The following is a 25567-nucleotide window of genomic DNA, read 5'->3' as shown; positions in this document are numbered from 1 at the left end:
TTTTATGAGATCTTAGCCCTTCTACTGTATGGAAAAGCATTCTCATCCTCCTAGAAGCATAGACTCAAGATCTAGGAATATGTAGCTTCTCCCTGTTCTTGACCATCCCCATTCAGACACCAAATTCTAACAAATCTATCTTCATAAACTCTTTTCCATTTGCTTCCACCCTTCTATTCCTTTAATTCAGAGTCTTGTTAACTCGCCCATTTGAATTACTATAGCAATTCACCACATCTGCCTATCTCTAGTCCCTTCCCCCTGATTAATTCTATGTCCTACCCCCAGATTACAGTCTTGAAACACAGATAGGAGTCTGAAAACCTTCTGCTGGCTTTCCTTTGTCATGGAATAAAATCCAAGTTTTTCTAGACCTCATCTGTTATTCTAGATTTTCTTCATCCTCTACTTGCCCCTCACATATATATCTGTTGATGCTCCCCTAAAACATTCATGCTTCCATTTTCTCTGCCTACAGTGTTCTTTCTTTCACAAACTGACTCAAAGTCCTACCCATAATTTGAACTCTTTATAATTTCAACTCAAATCCCACTGTACACATCTTTTGTAAGATGCCACCTTTAGAACCACTCTATTTTTCCATGACACGTTGTTAATATTACTGAAGTTACTTACCAGTTTTCTATGTATTAGAATCTCATATACAGTCACTTACATGTTTACAAACATATATAGGAGTTTCTGGTAAGCATCAACCACCTTATATACTCCAAGGTACCAAGTACAGCACTTTCTATATATATTGTATTTAAAATACCCAGCACAAACTTCTTAAATATCTATTGAATTATCAGTTTTGAAATTACCTTATGCGACCTTATGACATAGAATACACAAAATACTGAACAAGTATTCTGAAATATAAACATGTTACCTGTTTGTTAGCAAAAATCAGGAGCAAAGCATCTCGGAGTTCTTTTTCCGTTAACAACTTCGCAAGTTCACTGTGTGCTTCACTAACTCTGTCTCTATGACTGCTATCAACAACAAATACAACAGCTACCCCCCCCAAAAAAAATCGAATTAGTCATCTGTTAACTTTCATAAATGGACCAAATATTTTAATGGTCTCATTATTTTATTATGGTTAGTCTATTTACTATGTTTTTCACAGAAAGGCGCCTACTACAAGAGCACCTAGCAATACTGAACAGTATGACCTCACCTAACTTTTCAGATCTCTTCATTTCCCCATGTGTAACAGGGGAAATGATGCTGTTTCCTTTGCTGTGTAGAAGGTTTTTATTTTGATGTAGTCCCAGTGTTTATTTTTTCTTTTGTTTCGCTTGCCCCAAGGGGCCTACCTAGAAAAAAGTTGCTAGGCCAATGTCAGAGAAATTATTACCAGTGCTCTTTTTATGGCTTTTTATGGCTGCAGGTCTAACATTTAGGTCTTTAATTCATTTGAATTTATTTTCATGTATTGTGTAGGAAAGTGGTCCAGTTTCTTTTTTTTTTTTTTTTTTGCATGTTCACTTCCAGTTTTCCCAACACCATTTGTTTAAAGACTGTCTTTTTCCTATTGGATATTCTTTCTTGCTTTATCAAAGGTTAAATGACTGTACAATTGTGGGTTTATTTCTGGGTTTTCCATTCTGTTCTATTGATCTTCATGTCTATTTTTGTGCCACTACCATACTGTTTTGATTACTACAGCTTTGTAATTTAACTTGGAAGTCCAGAATTGTGAGTCTTCCAACTTTGCTTTCCGTTTTCGAGATTGCTTTGGCTATTCAGGGTCTTTTTAGAATTGTTTGTTCTAGCTCTGTGAAAAATGCTGTTGGTATTTTGATAGGAATTGCATTAAGTGTGTAGATTGCTTTGGGTAATATAGACAATTTAACAATATTTGTTCTTTCTTTTTTTAAGTATTTTTTTAAAGACTTTATTATTCATTTGAGAGTAACAGAGAGAGAGAGAGAGAGAGAGAGAGAGCAAGAGTGCAAGCAGGGGGAGAGATGGGGGAAGGCAGCAGCAGACATCCCATTGAGCTGAGAGCCTGATGTGAGCCTCGATCTCATGACCTGGAGATCATAACCTAAGCCAAAGGCGGATGTTGCTTAACCATCTGAGCCACCCAGGCACTCCATTATTTTTCTCAATCCATAAGCATGAAATGTGCTTCCATTTGTTTGTTTCATCTTAATTTGTTTGATCAGTGTTTTAGAGATTTCAGAGTATGGGTCTTTTATCTCTGGTCACATTTATATCAAGGTATCATTATTATTTTAGGTGCAACTGTGAATGGGATTATTAACTTCTCTCGGCTGCTTCATTACTGGTGTATAAAAATGCAACAGAATTCTGTAAATTGATTTTGTATCCTATACCTTAACTGACTTCATTTATCTAACAGTTTTTGGTGGTCTTTCAGGCCAGATACACACACACAATCACATCATCAGCAAACAGTGAAAGTTTTATTTCTCCTTGCCAATTTGGATGCCTTTTCTTTTTTTGTCTGATTGCTGTGGCTAGCCCTTCCAGGACTCTATGTTGAATAAAAGTGGTGAGAATGGACATCCTTGTTTTGCTCCTAACCTTAGGGGAAAGGTTCTCAATGATGATGTTAGCTATGGGTTTTTCATAGACGGTCTTTATTACATTGAGGTATGTTCCCTCTAAACCCACTTTCTTGAGGGTTTTTATCATAAAGAGATGTTGTTGTGCTTTGTTAAATGCCTTTTTTTTTAATCTATTGAAATGATCATATAGTTCTTATCCTTTCTTTTATTGACATGATCTATAATGTTGATTGATTTGCAATTACTGACACACACTTGCAACCTAGAAATAAATACCACTTGGTCATGGTGAATGATCTTTTTATATTGTTGGATTCAGTTTGTTGGTATTTTATTGAGGATTTTTGCATCTTTGTTCAGAGAAATCGGATGGTAGTTCTTTTTTGTGTTATCTATCTGGTTTTGATATCAGGGTAATGCTGGCCTCATAGAATGAATTTGGCAGTTCTCCTTCCTTTTCCACTTTTTAGAATAGTTGAGAAGAATAGGTATTAACTCTTCTTTAAATGTTTGGTAGAATTCTCCTGCAAAGCCATCTGATCCTGGACTTTGGTTTGTTGAGAGTTTTGTTTTGTTTTGTTTTGAATTATTTTACTTATTGGGGGTGCCTGGGTGGCTCAGTGGGTTAAAGCCTCGGTCTTTGGCTCAGGTCGTGATCTCAGGGTCCGGGGATCAAGTCCTGCATTGGCTCTCTGCTCAGCATGGAACCTGCTTTCTCCTCTCTCTCTCTGCCTGCCTCTCTGACTACTTGTGATCTGTCAAATAAATAAATAAAATCTTAAAAAAAAAATTTCACTTATTTATTTCAGAGATAGAGAGGGAGGGAAGCACAAGCAGTAGAGAGGGGCAGAGAGAGAGAAGTAGACTACCCACTGAGTGGGGAGCCAGATGCAGGGCTGGATCCCAGGACTCCTAGATCATGACCTGAGCCAAAGGGAGACACAACTTATTGAGGCACCCAGGTACCTTTATTTTCTAGGAGTTTTTTGGTTACTGATTCAATTGCTTTTGCTGGTAATCAGACTGTTCAAATTTTCTATTTTTTTCTTATTTCAGTTTTTTTTTTTAATTTTTTATTTTTTATAAACATATATTTTTATCCCCAGGGGTACAGGTCTGTGAATCACCAGGTTTACACACTTCACAGCACTCACCAAAGCACATACCCTCCCCAATGTCCATAATCCCACCCCCTTCTCCCAACCCCCCTCCCCCTCTTATTTCAGTTTTAGTAGTTTATGTTTCTAGGAATTTATCCATTTCTTCTAGATTGTCCAATTTGTTCACATATATTTTTTCATAACATTCTAATTGTTTGAATTTCTGTGGGGTTTTTTTGTTATTGTTACTTCTTTTCTCTCATTTGTGATTTATTTGGTTCCTTTCTCTTTCTTTCTTGATAAGTCTGACTAGCAGTTTATCAATTTTATTGACTTTTTTTATGAACAAGTTAGTGGTTTCATTGATCTGTCCTATAAGTTTTTTTAGTTTCTGTATCATTTATTTCTGCTCTAATCTTATTATTTCTTTCCTTCTACTGGTTTTGGGCTGCATTTGTTTGTTCTTTTCCTAGCTCCTTTAGGTATAAGGTTAAGTTGAGATTGTCTTACTTCTTGAGGTAGGCCTGTATTGCTACAGAGTTCCCTCTTAGAACAGCTTTTGCTGCATCCCAAAGCTTTTGAACCACTGTGTTTTCATTTTCATTTGTTCCCACATACTTTCTGAGTTCTTTGATTTTTCAGGTTGACCCATTCATTGTTTAGTAGCATGTTATTTAACCCCTATATATTTGCAGTCTTCCCATATTCTTTCCTGGGGATGACTTCCAATTTCATAGCATTGTGTTCAGAAAACATGCACTGAGGGATTTCTTGATGGCACAGTTGTTCAGCTCAGGTCATGATCTCAGGGTCATGGGGTCAAGCCCCACATGGGGCTCCGCAGGGAGTCTGCTTGAGATTCTCTCTTTCCCTCTCCCTCTCCACTTACCCATCCCCCACTCACACTAAGTAAATAAATCTTTAAAAAAAGAAAAAGAAAAGATGCATTGATATTTTTGAATTTGTTGAGGCTTCTTTTGTGGCCTATGATGCTACTTATTCTTTGACTACTACTTTCTTGGCCAAAAAATAATCTAAATAAATCACCATCTTTATCTCTCCAAAGTATTTGCTCTAGGTGCCTTACATAGCACCTTCCACATATACTGTATTCAGAATATACAGCAGAAACTTCACAAGTATATACTGAATTGATTCCCTTTTGAAATCTTTCTAGCTACCTTATGGTAGCTAAAAATCCTGACTTTTCAACCGTTCCTCATGTTCAAAATCCCATTTTTTCCCCTATTAATCACTGTATCAAAACTCCCAATGTAAAAATAATTACCTAGTTTTTCTGCTAGGTGGAAGGTATGACGATATATGAAACGTGGCATGAATATAAGTTTCATTTTGGGTACAGGCAAAAGCATAAAATGGGGCCTAAATATAAATACTTTAGGTGGAATGTTTGGTAAAACATAGTTTGGCCAAAAGCAAACCACTGCAGGTTCTTCTGGAGTAACTGAGAGATTATAATGAGACAAATATTTTACTGAATTGAAGAGAGCAGCGGAAACATACACCAAGAATTCTATCCTTCCTCACAATATTACCAGTGATCACACTCATATGAATAGAAATAATGTAATTTAACTGTTAAGGGCAGCAAGCGGTATGTACTCCTAACTGCCTATAAAGGTGAGTATGGTTTTAAGCTATGATTTTTTTAATGAATAAACCGAAGTACATATCCCAGTCTTTTCACCTTAACATTTTAATAAAAATAAGTTTCGCTAGTTAAAATCAATTCCACAGAAAACTGGCATCTTAAAATTCTGAAAAATTAAGATATCAATTTTCATTCTTACCTTGGGTATTGAGGTAATAATGTTTCCACAATGGTCTTAATTTGTGTTTTCCACCTACATCCCAAATAGTGAACTTTAGATTTTTATATTCTACAGTTTCCACATTAAAACCTGTTTTTAAAAAAAGTTACTTTAATAATGAACTTGTATTTATAACGAATAACACACCAAACACAGGTGACCCACTGTTCAGAATTGTGATAATACAAATTATCTTCATACAGCAATATCTACTGCTGCCCCAACCAACTCTACTCCTAATACACCTATATGGGGAATCTATACCTTTAACAGCTATTAGCCCTCTAAGCCTCCAGCAGGATCCTTAGATCCACTAGCACTCCCTCACCCTAATCCTCACCAATCCTTTAATTTTTCCAACTGTCCCACCAACACTGTTCTGTCTTAATATCCCACCATCCACATTTCAATCCCACAGCACCGAACCTTCCATTTTTTTCTCAGACATGTTAGTGTCTTAGAGCCAATAAAGAGCCCACCACAGTGCCATACTGGCATAAAATAAGACTCCTCAAGAACTCAGCTATAAGCTAGGGTTTGTCTATAAAGCATCCATCAAAGTAAAAAGCAATACTTAAACTTACCAATTGTTGGAATAGGCTGCATGAATTCATCCTGTTTTAACTTAAACAAAATAGTAGTTTTTCCAGCACCATCTAATCCTAATGTAACAACTCGGATTTCCATTTTTGGTCCAATGTGAACTCTATTGTCCTGTAATTTTTAAAAATTTAAAGTCTTATTTTGATATGCAATTTAAAAGTACTAGCATTTATACTTTTATTTATAATATCTTTGTTAATTATTTCATCTCCTACTCATTCCTCTGATTCCATGGACAAATAGCAACCTGTATTATTATAATTTTGTTGCACAAATCTAATTCCTTACAGAACTGAAATAACAAACATTTAAAAAAAATCTATAAGCCTGTGGTAACAGGTATACAATATACAAAGATGTAATCTGTGATATTAAAACATAAAGTATGGGGAGTGGAGCTAAAAAAGAATAGACCGTTTCTATGCAGAAGAAGTTAAATTCTTACCACTTTCCAACAGAATGTTATAACAAGATGTTCTTTGTAATAGCAATGGTAAGCACAGAAATCCACAGAATATACACAAAAAGAAATGAGTAAGGAATCAAACCATGACACTATAAAAAATCACTAAGGGGTGCCTGGGTGGCTCAGTGGGTTAAAGCCTCTGCCTTCAGCTCAGGTCATGATCCCAGGGTCCTGGGATTGAGCCCCATATCAGGCTCTCTGCTCGGCGGGGAGCCTGCTTCCCCTCCTCTCTCTCTGCCTGCCTCTCTGCCTACTTGTGATCTCTGTCTGTCAAATAAATAAAATCTTCAAAAAAAAAAAAAAATCACCGAGACACAGAAGAAGGCAATAAGGCAAAAGGAAAAGAAAAAAAGCTGTAAGATATACAAAAAACAATGAACAGAATGGTAATAACAAGTCCTTAACTATTAATAATTACTTGAAATATAAATGGGTTTAATTCCCCAATGAAAAGACACAGTTTGACTAAATGGATAAAAAATACCCAAGATCTAACAATATGCTGTCTATAAGAGACTCACTTCATATTTAAGGACATAAGAAGGCTGAAAGTGAAGAAAAAGAAAAAGATATTCCATGTAAACTATACTCAAGAGAGCAGGGGTGGCTATCCTAGAATGAGACAAAATAGACTTTAAATCAAAAACTGTTTTAAGAGGGGCGCCTGGACGGGGCACCTGGGTGGCTCAGTGGGTTAAGCCTCTGCCTTCAGCTCAGGTCATGGTCTCAGGGTCATGGTCTCAGGGTCCTGGGATCAAACCCCGCATCGGGCTCTCTGCTTAGCAGGGAGCCTGCTTCCCTTCCTCTCTCTCTTTGCCTGCTTTCTGCCCACTTGTGATCTCTGTCTGTCAAATAAATAAATAAAATCTTTAAAAAAAAAAAAAACTGTTTTAAGAGACAAAGGTCATTATATATTGATAAAATGGTAGATTTACAAATAACATATAACAATTACAAATATTTGGATTTTAAAATATGGATAAAAGTTCCAAAATGAGACTCAAAAGTATAAAACTCTTAGAAGAAAACATACTGCAAAATCTTCATGACAATGGATTTGGCAGGGATTTTTTTTTTTTTTTTTTTTTGGATATCACACCAAAAACACGTTGACAAAAGCAAAAGCAGACAAATGGGACCAAATCAATCTTAAATTTTTGTGACTCAAAGGACACTATCAACAAAGTGAAGAAGCAATCCACAAAATGTGACCAAGTATTGGAAATCATGTATCTAAGAATGGATTCCCTACTACAATATATAAAGAACTCCTACAGCTCAAAGAAAGAAATCAAGGAACTCAATTAAAAAAACAGGCAAAAGGGGCGCCTGGGAGGCTCAGTTGGTTGGACGACTGCCTTCAGCTCAGGTCATGATCTTGGAGTCCCGGGATCAAGTCCCACATCAGGCTCCCAGCTCCATGGGAAGTCTGCTTCTCCCTCTGACCTTCTCCTTGCTCATGTTCTCTCTCACTGTCTCTCTCTCAAATAAATAAATAAAATCTAAAAAAAAAAAAACAGGCAAAGGACTTGTACAAAATTTGTCCAAAGAAGACATAAGCTGGCCAATAAGCACATGAAATGAGGCTTAACTTCATTAATCACCAGAGAAATGCAAATCAAAACCACAATGAGATATCACCTCACATCTAACAGGATGGCTACTATCTAAAAAAAAGAGAAAAAGAAAGAAAAAAAAATTAATGTGTTAATGAAAATGTGGAAAAATGCAACCCTTGTGCACTGTTGGTAGGATTACAAATGGTACAACCACTATGGAAAACAACATTTCCTCAAAAAAATAAAAATATAACTGCCATATCCAGTAATCTCACTTCCAGATACATACCAAAAGAAATGAAAGCAAGGTCTCAGAGGAATATGTGTACACCCATGTTCAAAGTTACATTATTTATAATAGCCAAGATGTGGAAGCAACCCAAATGTCCATCAATGGATGATGTATAAATAAAATGTATATGCAAACAATGCAGTATTATTTAGCCTTAAAACAGAAGAAAATTCTGTCACATGACACAATATGGGTGAACTCTGAGGATATACTAATTGAGATCAGCCAGTCATAAAAAAACTAATACTGACTATATGGCTCCACTTATATATTGGTCATTATATGAGGTATTTTGAATACTAAAATTCACAAAAAAACAGAAGTAGAATGGTAGTTCCCAGGAGGTGGTAAGAGAGGGGGAAAGGGGACTTACTGTTTATATGGCATGGAAGTTCAGTTTTTCAAAATGCAAAATTCTTGGAGGTATACTGAATGTAAATATACTTAACAATACTGAACTATACAATTAAAAATGGTTAAGATCAGGGGTGCCTGGGTGGCTTAGTCAGTTAGGCATCCGACTCCTTGATTTTAACTCAGGTTTATGATCAATTTTTAAAAAATTGACTAAAGGGTCATGAGCTCAAGACCTGCATCGGGCTCCATCCATGCTGTGCATGGAGCCTGCTTGAGATTTTCTCTCTCTCCCTCTGCTTCTCCCATCTCCCTATGCTTTCTCTTTAAAAAAAAAAAAAACCCAGAAAATGTAACTGAATACTGCTATGGAGTAATCTCTAGGACGTAAATTTATGTGAAAAGAACAAAGAGGAGAAGTAATGTTTTCTACCTTTAAATATGATGAGTGTACATACAAATATATAAATAAATGTATTTCCTTGTATTGTTTTTTAAATGATGAAGAAAACTAAGGAAAAACACTTGAGGCTTTTCTATGGAGAAAGGAGGAAAAGCATGGAGGGGTTAGGGATAGAAGCTGGACTTCTCTAAACAAACCCTGCTCTGTATTCAACTCTGGACCATGTAAATGTTTCACAGAACTATAAAATAAGATTAAGTTCTAAAAAAACACACCCTAAAAAAGGAAAATAAAAATGAAACAAATGAACTTTTTAGATTAGAGGAAATTCACTGTAAAAGAGACCAAAATATATCAACCAAATGGCAAGTACAGGCCTCGTTTGGTTGGATTCTGTTCCCAGAAACAAAACATTTTTTTAGCCGTCTGAAAAATTTGAATAACTAACTGGATAATGGTTAATAATAGAGATTCATTATTAAATTTTTTTAGGTTTATAACAATATTTTGTTTTTTTTTTTTAAAGATTTTATCTATTTATTTGACAGAGAAATCACAAATAGGCAGAAAGGCAGGCAGAGGGAGAGAGAAAGGGGAAGCAGGCTCCCCGTTGAGCAGAGCGCCCGATGCGGGACTCGATCCCAGAACCCTGAGATCATGACCCGAGCAGAAGGCAGCGGCTCAACCCACTGAGCCACCCAGGCGCCCCTGGTTATGTTTTTTAAACTAGTCCTTACCTTTTACAAATATACACAACAATATTTCATAGATGAAATGATATGCTGGGATTTGTTCCAAAATAACCTGAGAGACTGCAGGTAGAAAAGGGGATGGGGAAAAGGATAGATGAAATAAGGTTTTTAATTGTTAAAGTAGGTGATGGGTAGGTACATGGAGATTCATTACACCACTTTCTATTTTCCACTGATAAAAGTTTTTCTCAAAAAACCCTATGAACTTCTTAGTTGTCTCTTCAAGCTGATTATCACGGAATGTAAAACAATTATGATTTATCAGAAGCCATACCTAAAAATGAAGTACTGTACATTACCTTTGTAAAAGTGACAGGGATACTGGCATCCAACTGAATGTGATCTGCAACCTCAGTAAACTGCTGCTGCTGTTTTTGCAGCGTTTCTAGTAACCTTGTAATTTCCTGCTTTGCCAAAACAACTCTACAATCATCCTAAGAAAGAGAATATAGTTTCTGGTAAACTTGTTACAGGAAGAAGGGAAAAAGAGTTATCACCAAAAATCAAGAAAAACTAACATTACCGTATTCAAAGTTAGCTTAAATATAAATTTGACTAGATTAATAATTGGGCATTAATAAATAATTAAAGAGACTTTCAATAGAAGAATGTGGTATATTCAGAAAGGCTACACTATACCACAATGAGAACAGCTACAATGATACCTAATGATATGAAATTCACAAACATAATCTCTAGTAAAAGAAGATATGACAAGAAGACTTCATACTGCATGATTCTATTTTTATAAATTACCAAAAGAGACAAAAATAATATATGCATTAGAAGTCAGGGTAGTGGTTTATCCTCAGAGGGGAAGGCAGGTGGTTATTAGAAGGGAATATGAAGGGTTTCTAGGGGTACTGGTAATGTTCTGTTATTTAATATGGGTGTGAGTTACACAGTAATGCCCAGTCTGAAAATTCAGCCAGTTGAACCCTTATGCACACTATATGTATGTTGTACTTTTATAAAAAGTCTAAGATATATGTGTATTAGTTTTTAAAAAATTGACTAAAGGTCCAATTGAAAAGCTTCCCCTGCCCTCAAGATCTCCAAACTCTCAGTCAAGCACTTTATAGTTTCTCAAATATCAATCCAGAGATATTCTACACACATACCAATGTATTCTTCTTAAGACAGAACTCTCCGAACAATAGGTAAGCTCCATGAAAGTAGCAGTGTGTAGTTTTGGTTCACTGTTGCATATTTACATTAGTTGATTATGAACTAATAAACTTTTATTATTTGCATGTCGTTCCAGCTGCTCAGAACAAAACCCTTGAAACTTTTGCCTTCTACTCTCTCATGCCCCACATAACGAACGAATCCTTTTGGATATCCAGAATCTGGACACTTCTTATTCCTACTAGCCAAGCCACTATTCTCTCTCATGTGGAATTCTACAACAGCCTCCAAATTCCTTCTTTCTCCTAACATCTTCCCTCCATCTCAGCCCTCCTTCCAAATATTTTTTACATATCAAAGTCATCTTTACGTAAGACCAAGTCATTCTTGTCAAAATTTCACAATGGCTTCTCCATTTCAATCAGTAAAAGCTGAAGTCCTTTCAGTGACCCATAAAGTCTTCTTTACAGATAATTCCCCATTACTTCCAGGTTTCAGCTTCTATTACCCTTTCCTTTACTTACTCTGTTCCACCCATAGTGGCTTCTTCTGCTGTTTTTCAAATACACCAGGCAAGTTGCCCTAGGGTTTTTGCTCTAATTATTTCCTAAGCTGGAATACTCTTCCCCACATTACGGCTTGAACAAATTCCTTCACCTTCTTCCTTTATGAGGCTTTGCTCATAAAGGTTGCTTTAAGTATGTTGTAATCATGTTTAATCTACCTACCTGTTGCAAAGTCTTTTCACAATGGAGACAGGCTGTTGAAACCTGGGACAATAAAATAGTCATATCTTCTTGTTGCTGCCTGAGCCAAATCAGTTTTTCCCGAACATGAGCATCAACAACACTTAGAGCCATTTCTTCTTGACGACACAAAGTTTCATGTAGATCAGAAAAATAAGCTCTGACACATGACCGGGCATTCTCTGCAGTACCTGGTACCTAAGGAAATTAAAATTAGTTCGAAACAACTTTAACCATAACAAAGATGTTATATGTGAATTAATGAAAATTTAAATACCATCTATGTCCTTAAAAATTTCAAAATTGCTACCTCAACACTTGATCTTTCTCCTTAACCACAGCCTTTGGACATCCAAATGTTAAAGTGCCAACTGAAGCAAAATGGAATACCCACTCTCCAGTCTCTCCCATGGTGAAACCTAGTTTCCTCATCTCAGCAACTGGCAATGCCAACCTCCATGCTGTTCAAGCTAAAAAAAACGGGAGTCACCCTTAATACTTCTCTTTCAAATTCCATAACTAGCCCCTCAGAAAATTCTGCTAACTTCAAAATGTATCCAAAATCTGATCAAACCTCACCACCACCTCTACCAACCTGATCCATCATCTCTCACCTGATGATTACAACAGTCTTCTAATTGTTCTCACTAGATCTACTCCTGCCCTCTACAGCATGTTCTCCACCAGTAACCAGATAGATCCTTTTAAAATGTTACATCAGAAACAACTATTCTTTTGCCCAAAATTTTCCAAATGTTTCCCATTCTACTGAGAGTAAATGCCAAAATCCTTTATGTGGGGTGTTCAAGGACAGGCGCCCTGAAAAAGCAACATCTGAGCAGAGACCTGAAGAAGGTAAGAGAGGAAACCACATCAGTATCTTGAAGAGCATTCCTGACAGAAAGAGCAAGGAACCAGCAAGACCCTTTCTGATCTCAAGTCCTGCTACACTCTGTCATCCCACTCTAGCTGCATTTAGCCTCCCCACAGTTGTTTCATTTGTTTTTATTGAAGTAAAGTTGATACACAATGTTATATTAGTTCCAGGTGTACAACATAGTGATCTGACAATTCTACACATTACTCAGTGCTCACTCACTACAGTAAGTATAGTCCCCATCTGTCACCATACAACCTTATTACAATTATTACTGACTATATTCCCCCCTATGCTGTACTTTTCATTTCTGTGACTTATTTATTTCATAACTGGAAGTCTGTTCCTCTTAATCCCACAAAATACGGAACACTTCACAAATTTGCAAATCATCCTCACACAGGTGCCATGCTAATGATCTTTGCTGTATCATTCCAATTTTAGTGCATGTGCTACTCAAGTGAGCACTCCACACAGTTTCTTAAGTGCACCAGGCACCTCAGGGCCTTTGCATTGCTCTTCTCTCTGCCTAGAATGCTCTTCCCCCAAATATTAGCATGGCTCCCTTACTCACCTGCTTTACCTCTTTGCTCTTTGTTTCTTTTTCAGGGAGTCTATCCATGAACACCCCAAATAAAAGTGCACTCTCCCTTTCTCTTGTTTTTATCCAAAGCTCCTAACATTCTTTTAAGTACTGACCCTTTTCCCCATATTAGAATATGAACTGCAAAGGCAGAACTTTTTTACTTATACAGCAGTATTTCCTTAGCTAGAACAATACTAAAAGAGTGTCTAGCTCTTATATGTGTTCAGTAAATATTCACTGAATAAAATATTTCCACTCTAGCACAACAGAGCCCTCTGTGATGGTGGATACATTCTGTATCTGTGTGGTCCAATATGGTAGCCACTAGCTATACATACCTGAATATACTTGAAATGCAGCTAATGAAACTGAAAAAGCAAATTTTGTATTTTACTAGATTTTTAAATAATTTAAACTTAGGGGCGCCTGGGTGGCTCAGTGGATTAAGCCGCTGCCTTCGGCTCAGGTCATGATCTCGGTGTCCTGGGATCGAGCCCCGCATCGGGCTCTTTGCTCAGCGGGAGCCTGCTTCTCTCTCTCTCTCTCTGCCTGACTCTCCACCTACTTGTGATCTCTCTCTCTGTCAAATAAATAAATAAAATCTTTAAAAAAAAAAAATAAAAATAATTTAAACTTAAATAGCCATATGTGGGTAATGGCTACTGCATTTGACAAAGCACTACTAGCATTATTCCCCCAACGACTTAGCTTTCAATCTGTTTGATTATCAAAGCAAAATATTGCATTTTTGTATATCCCTGTATCTTCCCATCCAAAAATATTCCTTTTGCCTCCATAATTTAATTTTAAAAAGCAAGTCTATAACTACCTCCTAAGTTCCTTCTCTCTCTTTACAGCTAAACTTCTTAAAAGTTAAACACACTCACTTCCCAACATCCACTTACTCTTCAGTTCACAGGAGGCTATCTTTTTTATTATTTCACAGACATAATAAATTCAATATCTTAATTAAACTTATTACTTTGTTCCACTATCCCTCCCAAAGGTCTTCCTCCTTCCCCATTAATGCATGGTATCACCATCCATTCACTTGGGCAAGAAAGAAATCCAGGCATCATGCCTGACCCTTCAAGTTACTTACAAAATCAGTATTATGAATCAATCACTAAGACCTACCTATTCTACTACTCTAAAATCTCAAGCCCATCTACCTCTCTCCATTCTCACTACTGTAGTGTTACAGGCCATAAACATCTCTCAATCAGATAATTGCAGCAACCTCCTATTAATAGGTTCCCCTGCTTCCAATTCATTTTCTATATTGAAAAGCTACCTTTCTTAATGCAAATTTGATTATTTTATTCCTACACGAATTTTTCAATTGCTTATCACTGCCCTTGGGATAAAGTCTAAAATCTTTTAACATAGCTAACAAGATCCTGCATGACTTGGCCCTTAACTCTCCAACATTTTTTCTTGCCATGTCCCATCCAAAACTCAAAGATCCAAGTGTACTGAACTGTTTCAATAATGTGTCCAGGTCTTACTTCCAGGCTTTTAACGTATGCTTCCCTCTGTAGGACAATTCACTCCCTCCCCACCCCCACTCTTCTCCCTGACTAAATTTCTTCACATCTCAGTTTACTATCTCGTATTCTGGGAAACCTTCCCTGACTCAGCTAAATTAATGCCCCTTTTATGCAATGCCAAAGTGTTTTATACTTGCCCCACAAAATACAGTCACCACAGTTGAAACTGGCTTTTTTCTACAATAAATTATAAATTTCACAAAGACAAAGCCTTTTCTAAAAACTTATTTTCAGTAACTAGTGTGGTATTAGTACAGTGTAATTGCTCAATAAATACAAGAAGATGAAAAGGTTAGAAGTAAAAAGGGTAAGAAGGTAAAGAAAGAAAAAAATTCCATACATGTTCTGTGTGGGCCATTCCAATTCCATCTTCTACTATCTGTTCTCCTCCTTCAATGTGCTGAACAATTCCAACTAATTTTCTGGAATAATCTGAAATTTCCTCAGTGAAGGTCCGTATGCAGTGAGCCATATCTAAAATTGATGCTCGGATCTGGTTAGCTTCTGGTTCCAATACTGAATGCTAAAGTGCAACAAAATTATAGAACAGAACTCACAGTACTGACTAATGATAAAAAATGTTATTTAAATCACTCCAATGATTAAAAAAAAAAAGTATCAGTCATAAATGGCTTTTATAACAGATTTACGAAAAGCACAAAATAATAAATACTAATTTACCCTTAGCCCAAAACTATTTATCCTCCAAAGAAATAATTTAGAATTTGGGAATCCTTTTATTATTGCTTAATAACAGTTTAAGATGGGGTGACTGTGTGGCTCAGTTGGTTAAATGTTCAACACCTGATTTCAGCTCAAGTTGTGATCTTTTGTGAGATCTACCACCCCCATCAGGCTCCACGCTGGGCATGGAGCCTGCTTAAGAGTCTCTCTCCCATGGGGCACCTAGGTGGCAGAGCCCATTAAACCTCTAACTCTTGGTTTTGGCTCAGGTTGTGATTGCAGGGTTGTGGGATCAAGCCCTGCATCAAGCCCTACGTCAAGCCCTACATCTGGCTCCACACGCAGGACAGAGTCTACTGAAGTTTCTCTCTCCCTCTTCCTCTGCCCCTCCCCGCAATACATTTTCTTTCTCTAAAATATATAAATTTTTAAGGAAAAAGATATTTTCTCTCCCTACCCCATCATCCTCCCTTTCTCCTCTTCCTCCCTCCTCCCCTCCCCCCCAAAAAAAAAGAATCCAAGAGATTCACTTTTTAATTTCGCCATAAAGAACAGTTCATCAATAGAGATAAATATTGTCAACACAATCCAGGGCATTATGAAAACATGCACACAAAGAAATTTTGTTTCCTACTAGAAAACTATTTTTTCAGGGAAGAAAGGAGGATAAGACCTCTCTGAAATTTTTGTTATGATATTCAGAAATTTAATCTCTCATATCTTTTCAAGCTATCAAGCTCCACTCATTCATTACTGAATCTTCCCCAATTCCTACTTGGTATAAAGAACCAAATCAATGCGGACGCCTGGGTGGCTTAATGGGTTAAAGCCTCTGCCTTCGGCTCAGGTCATGATCCCAGGATCCTGGGATCGAGCCCGGCATCGAGCTCTCTGCTCAGCAGTGAGCCTGCTTCCCTTCCTCTCTCTCTCTGCCTGCCTCTCTACCTACTTGTGATATCTGTCTGTCAAATAAATAAATAAAATCTTAAAAGAAAAAAAAAAAGAACCAAATCAATGGAAACAAACAGTAGGTTGGTAAACTAGGTAGAGTTATCCAGTCTAATTATATTCATACCTTGTGACCTTGGTGTTTTCCATATTCTTTGCAGACACAGCACATAAGTGGGCTAGTTTGACAGCCTTCTTCCAAGCAAACAAACTCAATAGCATGTACCTGATGCTGACAGCACATGGTTTTCTCATGAGGTTTATCAGCTAGAGGCACTCGTCTGTGTTTTGCTAATGTCTTTGTAGAATGAGTAACTTGAGAACACTCTGAGCACAAATGAGTTGCACATACAGTGCAATATACAGATGCAACGTGCGCTTCATCTTCATCACAACGAATGATGCTCTGATAAACAAAAAACTAATGTCTTCAATCTGAACCTCAATCATTATAACATGACAAATTTTAAAATATAAAAGCCCATAATCTTTTTTAACTTACCAAGCTTTGTTTGTGAAAATATGCTGGTAATTAAGTAAAAAAGGTCACTTATGACTCATCTAAGAAAGTATTCATTTCTGTAAGTAAGTGAGCAGGTAGTTCCAAAATTGATTATCAATATGTGCTATGAATTTGAGGCCAAAAATAAAACTGTTCTCGTAGGTTCATAGTCAGTGTAAAGATATCTTCCATGAAATCCCCTCATTTTACATAAAAGAAACTGAACAATACAGGCTAGAAATCTTTTTTTAAGACTAAGAAAAGATAATAAATACATCCCCACTGCTTTTTTTTTTAAAGATTTTATTTTTTAAGTAATGTCTACACACAATGTGGGGCTTGAACTTACAACCCTGAGGTCAAGGTCATGCTCTGCTGAGACAGCCAGGTGTCCAGGCCCCCACCTCGACTCTGCTTTAAATACTACATATCATGGTGACGTATAGAAAAAAGAGAAACACAAATGCTATTTTGAGAAGCAGGTGTATGCACAAGAATCAGCTGCAAAGTTTTTAAAAACATAGATGCCCAGACTTAACCTAGGAAACACTTATTCCAATAGGCTGTAGAAGCCTGATCTGTGTATTTTTTTCTAAAACTCCACAGGCGAAATTACTGCACAATCCTGGCTGAAAAAGCACTGATTTAAGCAAATAAAAAATATACAAATAAAATCTATGTTATATATAAGCTTTTAAATATAATTTCTAAATTTCATGAGTTACTAAAAAGCATCCAAGTTGAAAAACTTTACATGTCAGATAACCAAGAATGTTTTGAAACTTATGCTGAATATTAAAAGGCCATAATTGGAAAGGGAATAATTTGGCATAAATTGATCCAGAAATAAATTAGAATTCTCGCTTTGGCAGCACATATACTAAAGCCAGAAATAAAAATTAGAAAATACATCAATAATGTCATTAAGTATCACATTAAACTAAAAAATGAACTCAAAGTTAAACATTTTTTATTTGCAATTATGAGAAGCATGTACAGGTAATATTAAAAATTCATATCTTCTGTTTTCCAGACCTGACAAATAATTACAAGGTCAACATTAAACAATATTAAACAAAAGACATTAGAATATTGTTTAATGTCTTTTGAAACATAAAACATATAGCACATGAAAGAAGTACAAAAAGCCTAGAAAACAGTGCTCCCCGCAAGTATATGGTCAACTAATCTTCAACAAAGCAGGAAAAAATATCCAATGGAAAAAACACGGTCTCTTCAACAAAAGGTGTTGGGAAAACAGGACAGCATCACACAGAAGAATCAAACTGGACCACTTTCTTACACCATACATACACAAAAATAAATTCAAAATGGATTAAAGACCTAACTGTGAGAGGAAATTAAAAGGCAACCAAAGGAATAGGGGAAGATATCTGCAAGTAACATATCAGATAAAGGGCTAGTATTCAAAATCTATAAAGAACTTACCAAACTCCACACCCCCAAAATAATAAAAAAAATCCAATTAAGAACTGGCAGAAGACATGAATAGACATTTCTCAAAAGACATATAAATGGCAAACAGACACATGAAAAAATGTTCAACATGACTCATCATCACAGAACTACAAATCAAAACCACAATGAGGTATCACCTCACACCAGTCAGAATGGCTAAAAGTAACAAATCAGGAAACAAAAGATGTTCATGAGGATGCAGAAGAAGGGGAACCCTTTGCATTGTTGGCAGGAATCCAAACTGGGCAGCTGCTCTGAAAAACAGTATGGAGGTTCCTCAAAAAGTTAAAAATAGAAGTACCCTATGACCAGCAATTATACTAGTAATATTTATCCAAAGGATACAAAAACAATAATTTGAAGGGGCACATGCACCCCAATGCTTACAGCAGCATTATCACAATAGCCAAAATACTGAAAAAGCCCAAATGTCCATCAACAGATGAATGGATAAAGATATGGTATGTACATACAATGGAATATTACCCAGCTATTAAAAAGAATGAAATTTACAATGACATGGATGGAACTAGAGGGTATTATGCTAAGCAAAATAAATCAGTCTGAGAAAGACAAATACCATAAGATTTCACTCATATGTGAATCTAAGAAACAAAAAAGATAAACATGGGGGAAGGGAAAAAATACAATAAGATTAAAAACAGAGAGGGAGGCAAACCATAAGAGATGCTTAACTATAGGGAAGAAACTAAGGGTTGCTGGAGGAAATGGGATGGGAGTAGGTTAATGGGTGATATAATGAGCACTAGGTATTACATGCAAGTGATGAATCACTAAATTTACCCCTGAAACTAATACTACACTACATGTTAACTAACCTGAATTTAAATAAAATATTGAAGGAAAAAAATAAACAGGAAACAGTGCTCCAGTTTGAAATTCACTTCAGTGATTCACTTTGCATAGAGAAATCATGATTTAATAAAAGTAGAACTCAATCTGACATCTTTTTCTTGATACTAAGCCTGTGATTTTAAAGTTGATCACCTAAATCATTAACTGTTATTTATTACAACTATTCTTACATCTAGTACAGTAATACGAGCTATGTGGACAATTCTTCAAGCATTAAAAATGCATTTTAAGGGGTGCCTGGCTGGCTCAGTCCATTCAGCATGCAACTCTGGATCTCAGGGTCATGAGTTCAAGCCCCATATTAGGCGTGGAACGTACATAACTGAAAAAATAAAAAATTAAAATGTATTTTAATCTTTGTTAATGAGCATTATTCTTATATTTACTGGACGATCAGCCTTTTGGATGAAAATTACACATAATTTAAACCTTTCACAAAGATATTTAGTAGTAGTAATTCCCTCAGGAGCTATTGCTATTTTTACGCATTTGGCCTCGACACTAACTGGCCTCTTTCAAGGACTTCCTCTTTCTTGGTGCTGTACTATTTATTGATTCACTTTTGCACCCTCTGGTTTAATATGTAGCTTATACCTTCTTCTTACTCTTCTGTAACCTTCTTACTCTTTAACTTTATCCTTGGGTAGAAGTGAATTACAATAAGGAAAATAAGTATATACATAAAACGTACTTTAGGTATGGTATTTTCAGAGAATTCAAGTTTAAGTTTTACCAATGTTCCGCTGGGAATATTGTTGCCTACAAAACTATAATGTAATGAAAAGTTGTGTTTCTGGAAACCTATCTGCTAGAGCAAGTGAGGTAAGATAGTGCATTAGATGGCAAATATCTTAAATTAAAAGAAAAAATTCAAGCTCATAATAAATATTTCACCAAGTTCTATCAATACCTCTCCAGATATCCCAATGGCTTCTTCTGCAGCTCCGTACTGACCAATATGTCCATTCTGCAGTCGTTCCAAAAGCTCCAATAAAGCAAAATTTTTTTTCAATCCCCAAACACCTGAATCTCCTAGAATATAAAAATAAAAACTAAATCTAACAAAATGGAATATTAATCATTTTACCTCATACCTCAATAGTAACTTGTCATATATTTTAATCATTAATGTCTAAATTTTCAAAATTCAAATTTTCCCCGTATCTTTTTATGCTTAAACTATTGCCTGGTTAAAATTCTCTTTAAAAAACAGAAACTCCCACAACAGCCAAACTATGGAAAGAACCTAGATGTCCATCAACAGATAAATGGATAAAGAAGATATGGTATACACACACACACACACACACACACACACACACTGGAATACTATGCAGCCATCAAAAGAAATGAAATCTTGCCATTTGTGACGACGTGGATGGAACTAGAGGGTATTATGCTTAGCAAAATAAGTCAACTGGAGAAAAACAACTATCATATGATCTCCCTGATATGAGGAAGTGGAGATGCAATGTGGGGCTTTGTGGGGTAAGAAAAGAAAAAATGAAAGAAGATGGGATTGGGAGGGAGACAAACCATAAAAGACTCAATCTCACAAAACAGGCTGAGGGTTGCTGGCGGAAGCAGGGAGGGAGAGGGTGGTAGGGTTATGGACTTTGGGGAGGGTATGTGCTACGGTGAGTGCTGTGAAATGTGTAAACCTGGCGATTCACAGACCTGTACCCCTTGGGATAAAAATACATTATATGTTTATAAAAAATTAAAAAATTAATAAAAAAAACCCAGAAACTTCTCAGCAGTGTAGTAGAAAGATACTTAAAGGACTTCTATTTTTTTTTATCATTTAACTTTATAAATCCTATTTTACCAAAGACTTTTACTACATATATTAAAACAAGTACTTTACAATATTTTTTAGACCAACCTACAGTAAGACATATATTTTCTATTACAACACAGGATAATGTACATTTACTTATACATAAATAAGTTTTTAAAAATATGTGTATATTTACAGCTGAAACAAAAGTTTCACACACAAGTATTCATTCTCACAGTTAGGAAAACACCCGTATTTTTCGTTCTCCTTTTTCTTGAAAACACCTACTGAGAATCAATTAAACTGATTTCATAACTATAAATAAGCTATGATTCATGTTGGAAAACCACTATAAGAAACATACACTTAATCTAAAATAACTCCTCTCTGTAAAATGGAACTCAAACAGCTAAAGATATTAATTTCCCCCATCTCTCATCTAACTGAGAACCTGCAGCAATGACTATACAAACTCCTTTTCATACAAATAAACCAAACAATTTTAAATCTTAAATACATACAATATATTTTCCTACCTAGATCTGTTACTTGTCGATCGAAAGGGCAACGGATTGCTCTTCCATGAAGAGGGAGGCGGGTAAGACAGTCATGACATACTGTGTGGCCACAAAGCAGAAGGCGAGGAACTTTGTCTCCTTGCAAAGAAAAGACATCTTCACAAACTCCACACTCCAGCACCTAATATTTCGAAAGGAAACATTTTAAGTGATTTTAAAAGCACACATACTTTTGGTTAAAAAAACCCTCAATATAATCAATCTCATTAAAATATTCCTTCATGAGGGGCGCCTGGGTGGCTCGGTGGGTTGAGGCCTCTGCCTTCAGCTCGGGTCGTGGTCCCAGGGTCCTGGATCGAGCCCCGCATCGGGCTCTCTGCTCCACAGAGGAGCCTGCTTCCTCCTCTCTCTCTGCCTGCCTCTCTGCCTGCTTGTGATCTCTGTCTGTCAAATAAATAAATAAAATCTTAAAAAAAATTATTCCTCCATGAAAAAAAGTCTAGATTGTAAAATTTTAAGTCACCTTTTATCATTTCATCTGACGGACCACATAAAAATTATATCATAGTGAAATCTCCTTGAAATGTCAACTGTTAGGGACCAAGATAATGTTGTAAATTAACATCACCTTTATCTTTTGAAAATTATGTCTTGATTCATTATATCTGAATCTGTGTAATATGTCATTCTGCCAAAGTTGGGTTCTTAAACAATTTCTCTGCAATTACCTTGCCTCCAAAAGACCATGATTAATTTGAACAGAAATCATTTGAAATATGTACTAGGGTGACAATTACTCCTTGTAAATTATCAAGAACTTGTTCAGAACAGACTGCATGTAATATCCAAGTATTTTCTAGTATCCATGTATACTACATAATGTAAACTCAAGAAAGCAGTCAGCTAAGACTTAAATTTCAATTCATTGTTCTCAATTAATAAATATGCCCCTGGGTTAGAAAATATTTTGTCTGTATCATTCCAATTACAGGCACATATCTTGCCCAAGGCCATGAAGTTAGTCAAAAGAAGTGACAAGAATCAGCATACTCACTCCAAAGCCCATGAGATTGTTTTATAATTAGTTAACAAACTGTATTTTTATCAAATGAAGCACTGTTGGTACCTTTATCTCCCAATACAGTCAAAGTGCTACACAATTTTAATTTATTTTTTAAAAACACCCACACTGAACTGTTCAATTATATGACAAACTACTATGTCGGCCATCCATGACCTGCTACAATCTGGCCTCTGTCCCACTGCTTCCCTGCCACCCACTTCAGACTCCATGCTCAAACTGTATCTAACAATTTGTAGTTCCCAGAACTTGAAAACTGTTTTGTCTTTTTTTTTTAATGCTAATGCTGAGGAAATAGCTAAACAGACATTTTCCTGGTGTTTCCTTTTTTTTTTTTTTAACATTAATAAACAAACAAATTTCTAAATAACTGTATCTCTCAGTCTACCCACAGCTTATTCCAACTGAAATGACCACACTACCCCCTGGGCCATCATGCACCACGGTAAGTGTTTATATCTTGATACCCTAAACACATTAATTCCATTATTGGCTTCCAGCCTGTCTTTCCCTCTTAGACCAAAAAGCCCTCAGGAACAGGGCATTCCTAAAAACGCAATACTAGGGTGTTCATATAAATAAAGTCTAGCAAGATTAAAAATTAAGAACAGTTCAGCCCAACCACCATCCCCCAACAAATACACAATGCAAGGTAAAAAACAGAAAATCCACAATGGAAATCATTCTTAATCCATTATAAATTTAGTATTAACTCTGTAATTAATTTGGACTCAGTTTACGAAATACAAACATCTTTCATTATACATTGATAATACATAATTGGCTTGCATCCCAGTATGGTTCAAAAGAGGCTTAAATGTAACACATAGCTCACAAGAAAAGACATAAAAACAGCTCTTTAAATATATAAAAAGATGTTCAATCTCTCTCAAAACACTTTAAAATGCACTTAAACCAATACATTTTTTTCAGTTTAGAGCAAACAGGTTGATAACCCTTTGTATAATCCTTTGTGTTGGTGAAGATGTGGGAAAACAGATATACTTGCTGACTGCTGTGAAATGTTTAATGACTAAAATAGGCTTTATGAAAGGCAATTTGAAAATACCTATCAAAACTTTATATAGCTTAGTAATTCTTTTCCAGGAATTTATCTGACAAATATATCACACATGTGTGACAAGATCTCTGTGTTATTCCTTACAGCACCTTTTGCATTTGCAAATGACTGGAAACAAAATAAATAGATAGCAACACGACTGGGAAATAAATTATAGTATATTCATATACTGCAAAACCATGAAGTTTGTTGAGAAAAAGGAAGTTTCCTACGTACACACATAGAATGACTTCATATGAATAAAGCAAAGTGAAAAATATATAAAATATTTAATTAGCTTTTGCATAAAACTGGGGAAAGAGCATACATTTGTATCTATATTTTTATACAGACATACTATCTTTCTAGCAGGATACACAGGAAACTGATTACACTGGAATAGTGGCTCCCTATGAGGAAGGAAAACAGATGGGAAAAGTTACACATAAACTGTATTATACACAAACCCTTAAATGTATCCTACATTTTTAAAAAAAGCAGGACAGAAGTTTCATTTAAATATTGTCACTAGAATATCAAATTCATTCAAATACAGAGAAGATATAACAGAATTAAATAAAAAATAAATGCAGTATTTTTTGTTTCATTTTTCTAACACTGTAATAAACTTATTTATGACCATAAACTCCAAACAAGTAAAATTTCAGTCCATTCAGATCTTTTACGTCTGAACACATAATTACACAAGATAAAAGAACTTAAGTTGCTACTACAGTGCTTTTTCAAAAAGCACTAATAACATATCACAGATTCATAAACTAAACAAGGAACCAAAAATAAACTTACTAGACTATTTCATATCAACTCAGGAAACAATAAAATAAGAAATTCTTTCTTCAGTATTTATGAACACAAACTGTGGCTAACAGCACAATAAGATAAAAAGCTAAATAAGAAAAAAGCACTTAATCTTACCAACTTCACAAATATGTCAAAGAGAGCTTCAAACTGATTACATGTAAAACAAATTTTAATTAACCAGACCATATTTTATTTAAGTTATTTATTTATTTTTTTAGTAATCTCTTGCCCCATCATGGGACTCAAACTCATAACCCTGAAATGAAGAGTAGCACACTCCTCCAATGGAGCCAGCCGGGCACCCTAATAATACCATATTTTAAATGGACTAAAAAGCCTAAAAAGACTCAGTCCTCAAAAGAAACCATCCTGATTCTTTTTTTTTTTTTCTGACTCTTTTTTAAAAAAGACTTTATTTATTTGTCAGAGAGAGAGAACACGCACAAGTAGGGGGAATGGCAGGCAGAGGGAAGAGGCTCCTGGTGAGCAAGGAGCCAGCCCCATGTGGAGCTTCATTCTAGGACCCTGGGATCATGACCTGAGCCAAAGTCAGACACTTAACTAAGTCACCCAGGCTTCCCTTCCTGACTCTTTTTTGAATGTAAGTAATTTCATAATGTCAGATTTTTATCTTTAAGTTTTCTAATGAAAAACCCTGTCATTATCAACTTATTCATTATTTTACCTTTTAGCAATATATACTTCAACTCTCACCTTCCAATGAGTAATTTCTGCTTTCATCTATGAAAATGAGAATGAGTTACAAATCACAGCATAAGCATCTTACCAAGGAGGACTACCCTACTGCACAGCTTGGGCACATTTTACATGTGAAGATAAAAACAAAGTGAACCTGTAACACATCAAACTCTGTGCTGTAACAAATTTGAGTCATATGAGGCCTTCGTATATTTTTTGAGATTTTAAGGCAACTAGGGTAACAAAAGTAGATACAGCAACAATAACCATTCCAATTACAACTTCTTGATTCAAGCTAATTCACAAAATAATCTTCAAGTATTC

The 25567-nt window shown here is 35.8% G+C and overlaps 1 protein-coding gene across 1 annotated transcript in view; it reads right to left on the bottom strand.

Moving 5' to 3' along the window:
• Nucleotides 1–25567, bottom strand: part of TRIM23 (tripartite motif containing 23) — a 30454-nt gene that overhangs the window by 3309 nt on the left and 1578 nt on the right. The window contains exons 2-10 of the mRNA XM_082723061.1: nt 21600–21762; nt 20194–20315; nt 16554–16832; nt 15135–15317; nt 11764–11979; nt 10207–10341; nt 6063–6192; nt 5458–5568; nt 896–1020 (exon numbers count right to left, since the gene is read on the bottom strand). Of these exons, the coding sequence (XP_082579187.1) occupies nt 896–1020; nt 5458–5568; nt 6063–6192; nt 10207–10341; nt 11764–11979; nt 15135–15317; nt 16554–16832; nt 20194–20315; nt 21600–21762 (1464 nt within the window). The remainder of the gene's footprint in view (nt 1–895; nt 1021–5457; nt 5569–6062; nt 6193–10206; nt 10342–11763; nt 11980–15134; nt 15318–16553; nt 16833–20193; nt 20316–21599; nt 21763–25567) is intronic.

This window comes from Mustela nivalis (genome assembly GCF_964662115.1).
Source record: "Mustela nivalis genome assembly, chromosome: 3".
NCBI lineage: Eukaryota > Metazoa > Chordata > Mammalia > Carnivora > Mustelidae > Mustela > Mustela nivalis.
Note: the sequence above shows the minus strand (reverse complement) of the source record. Positions and strands in the feature narration are given on the sequence as shown.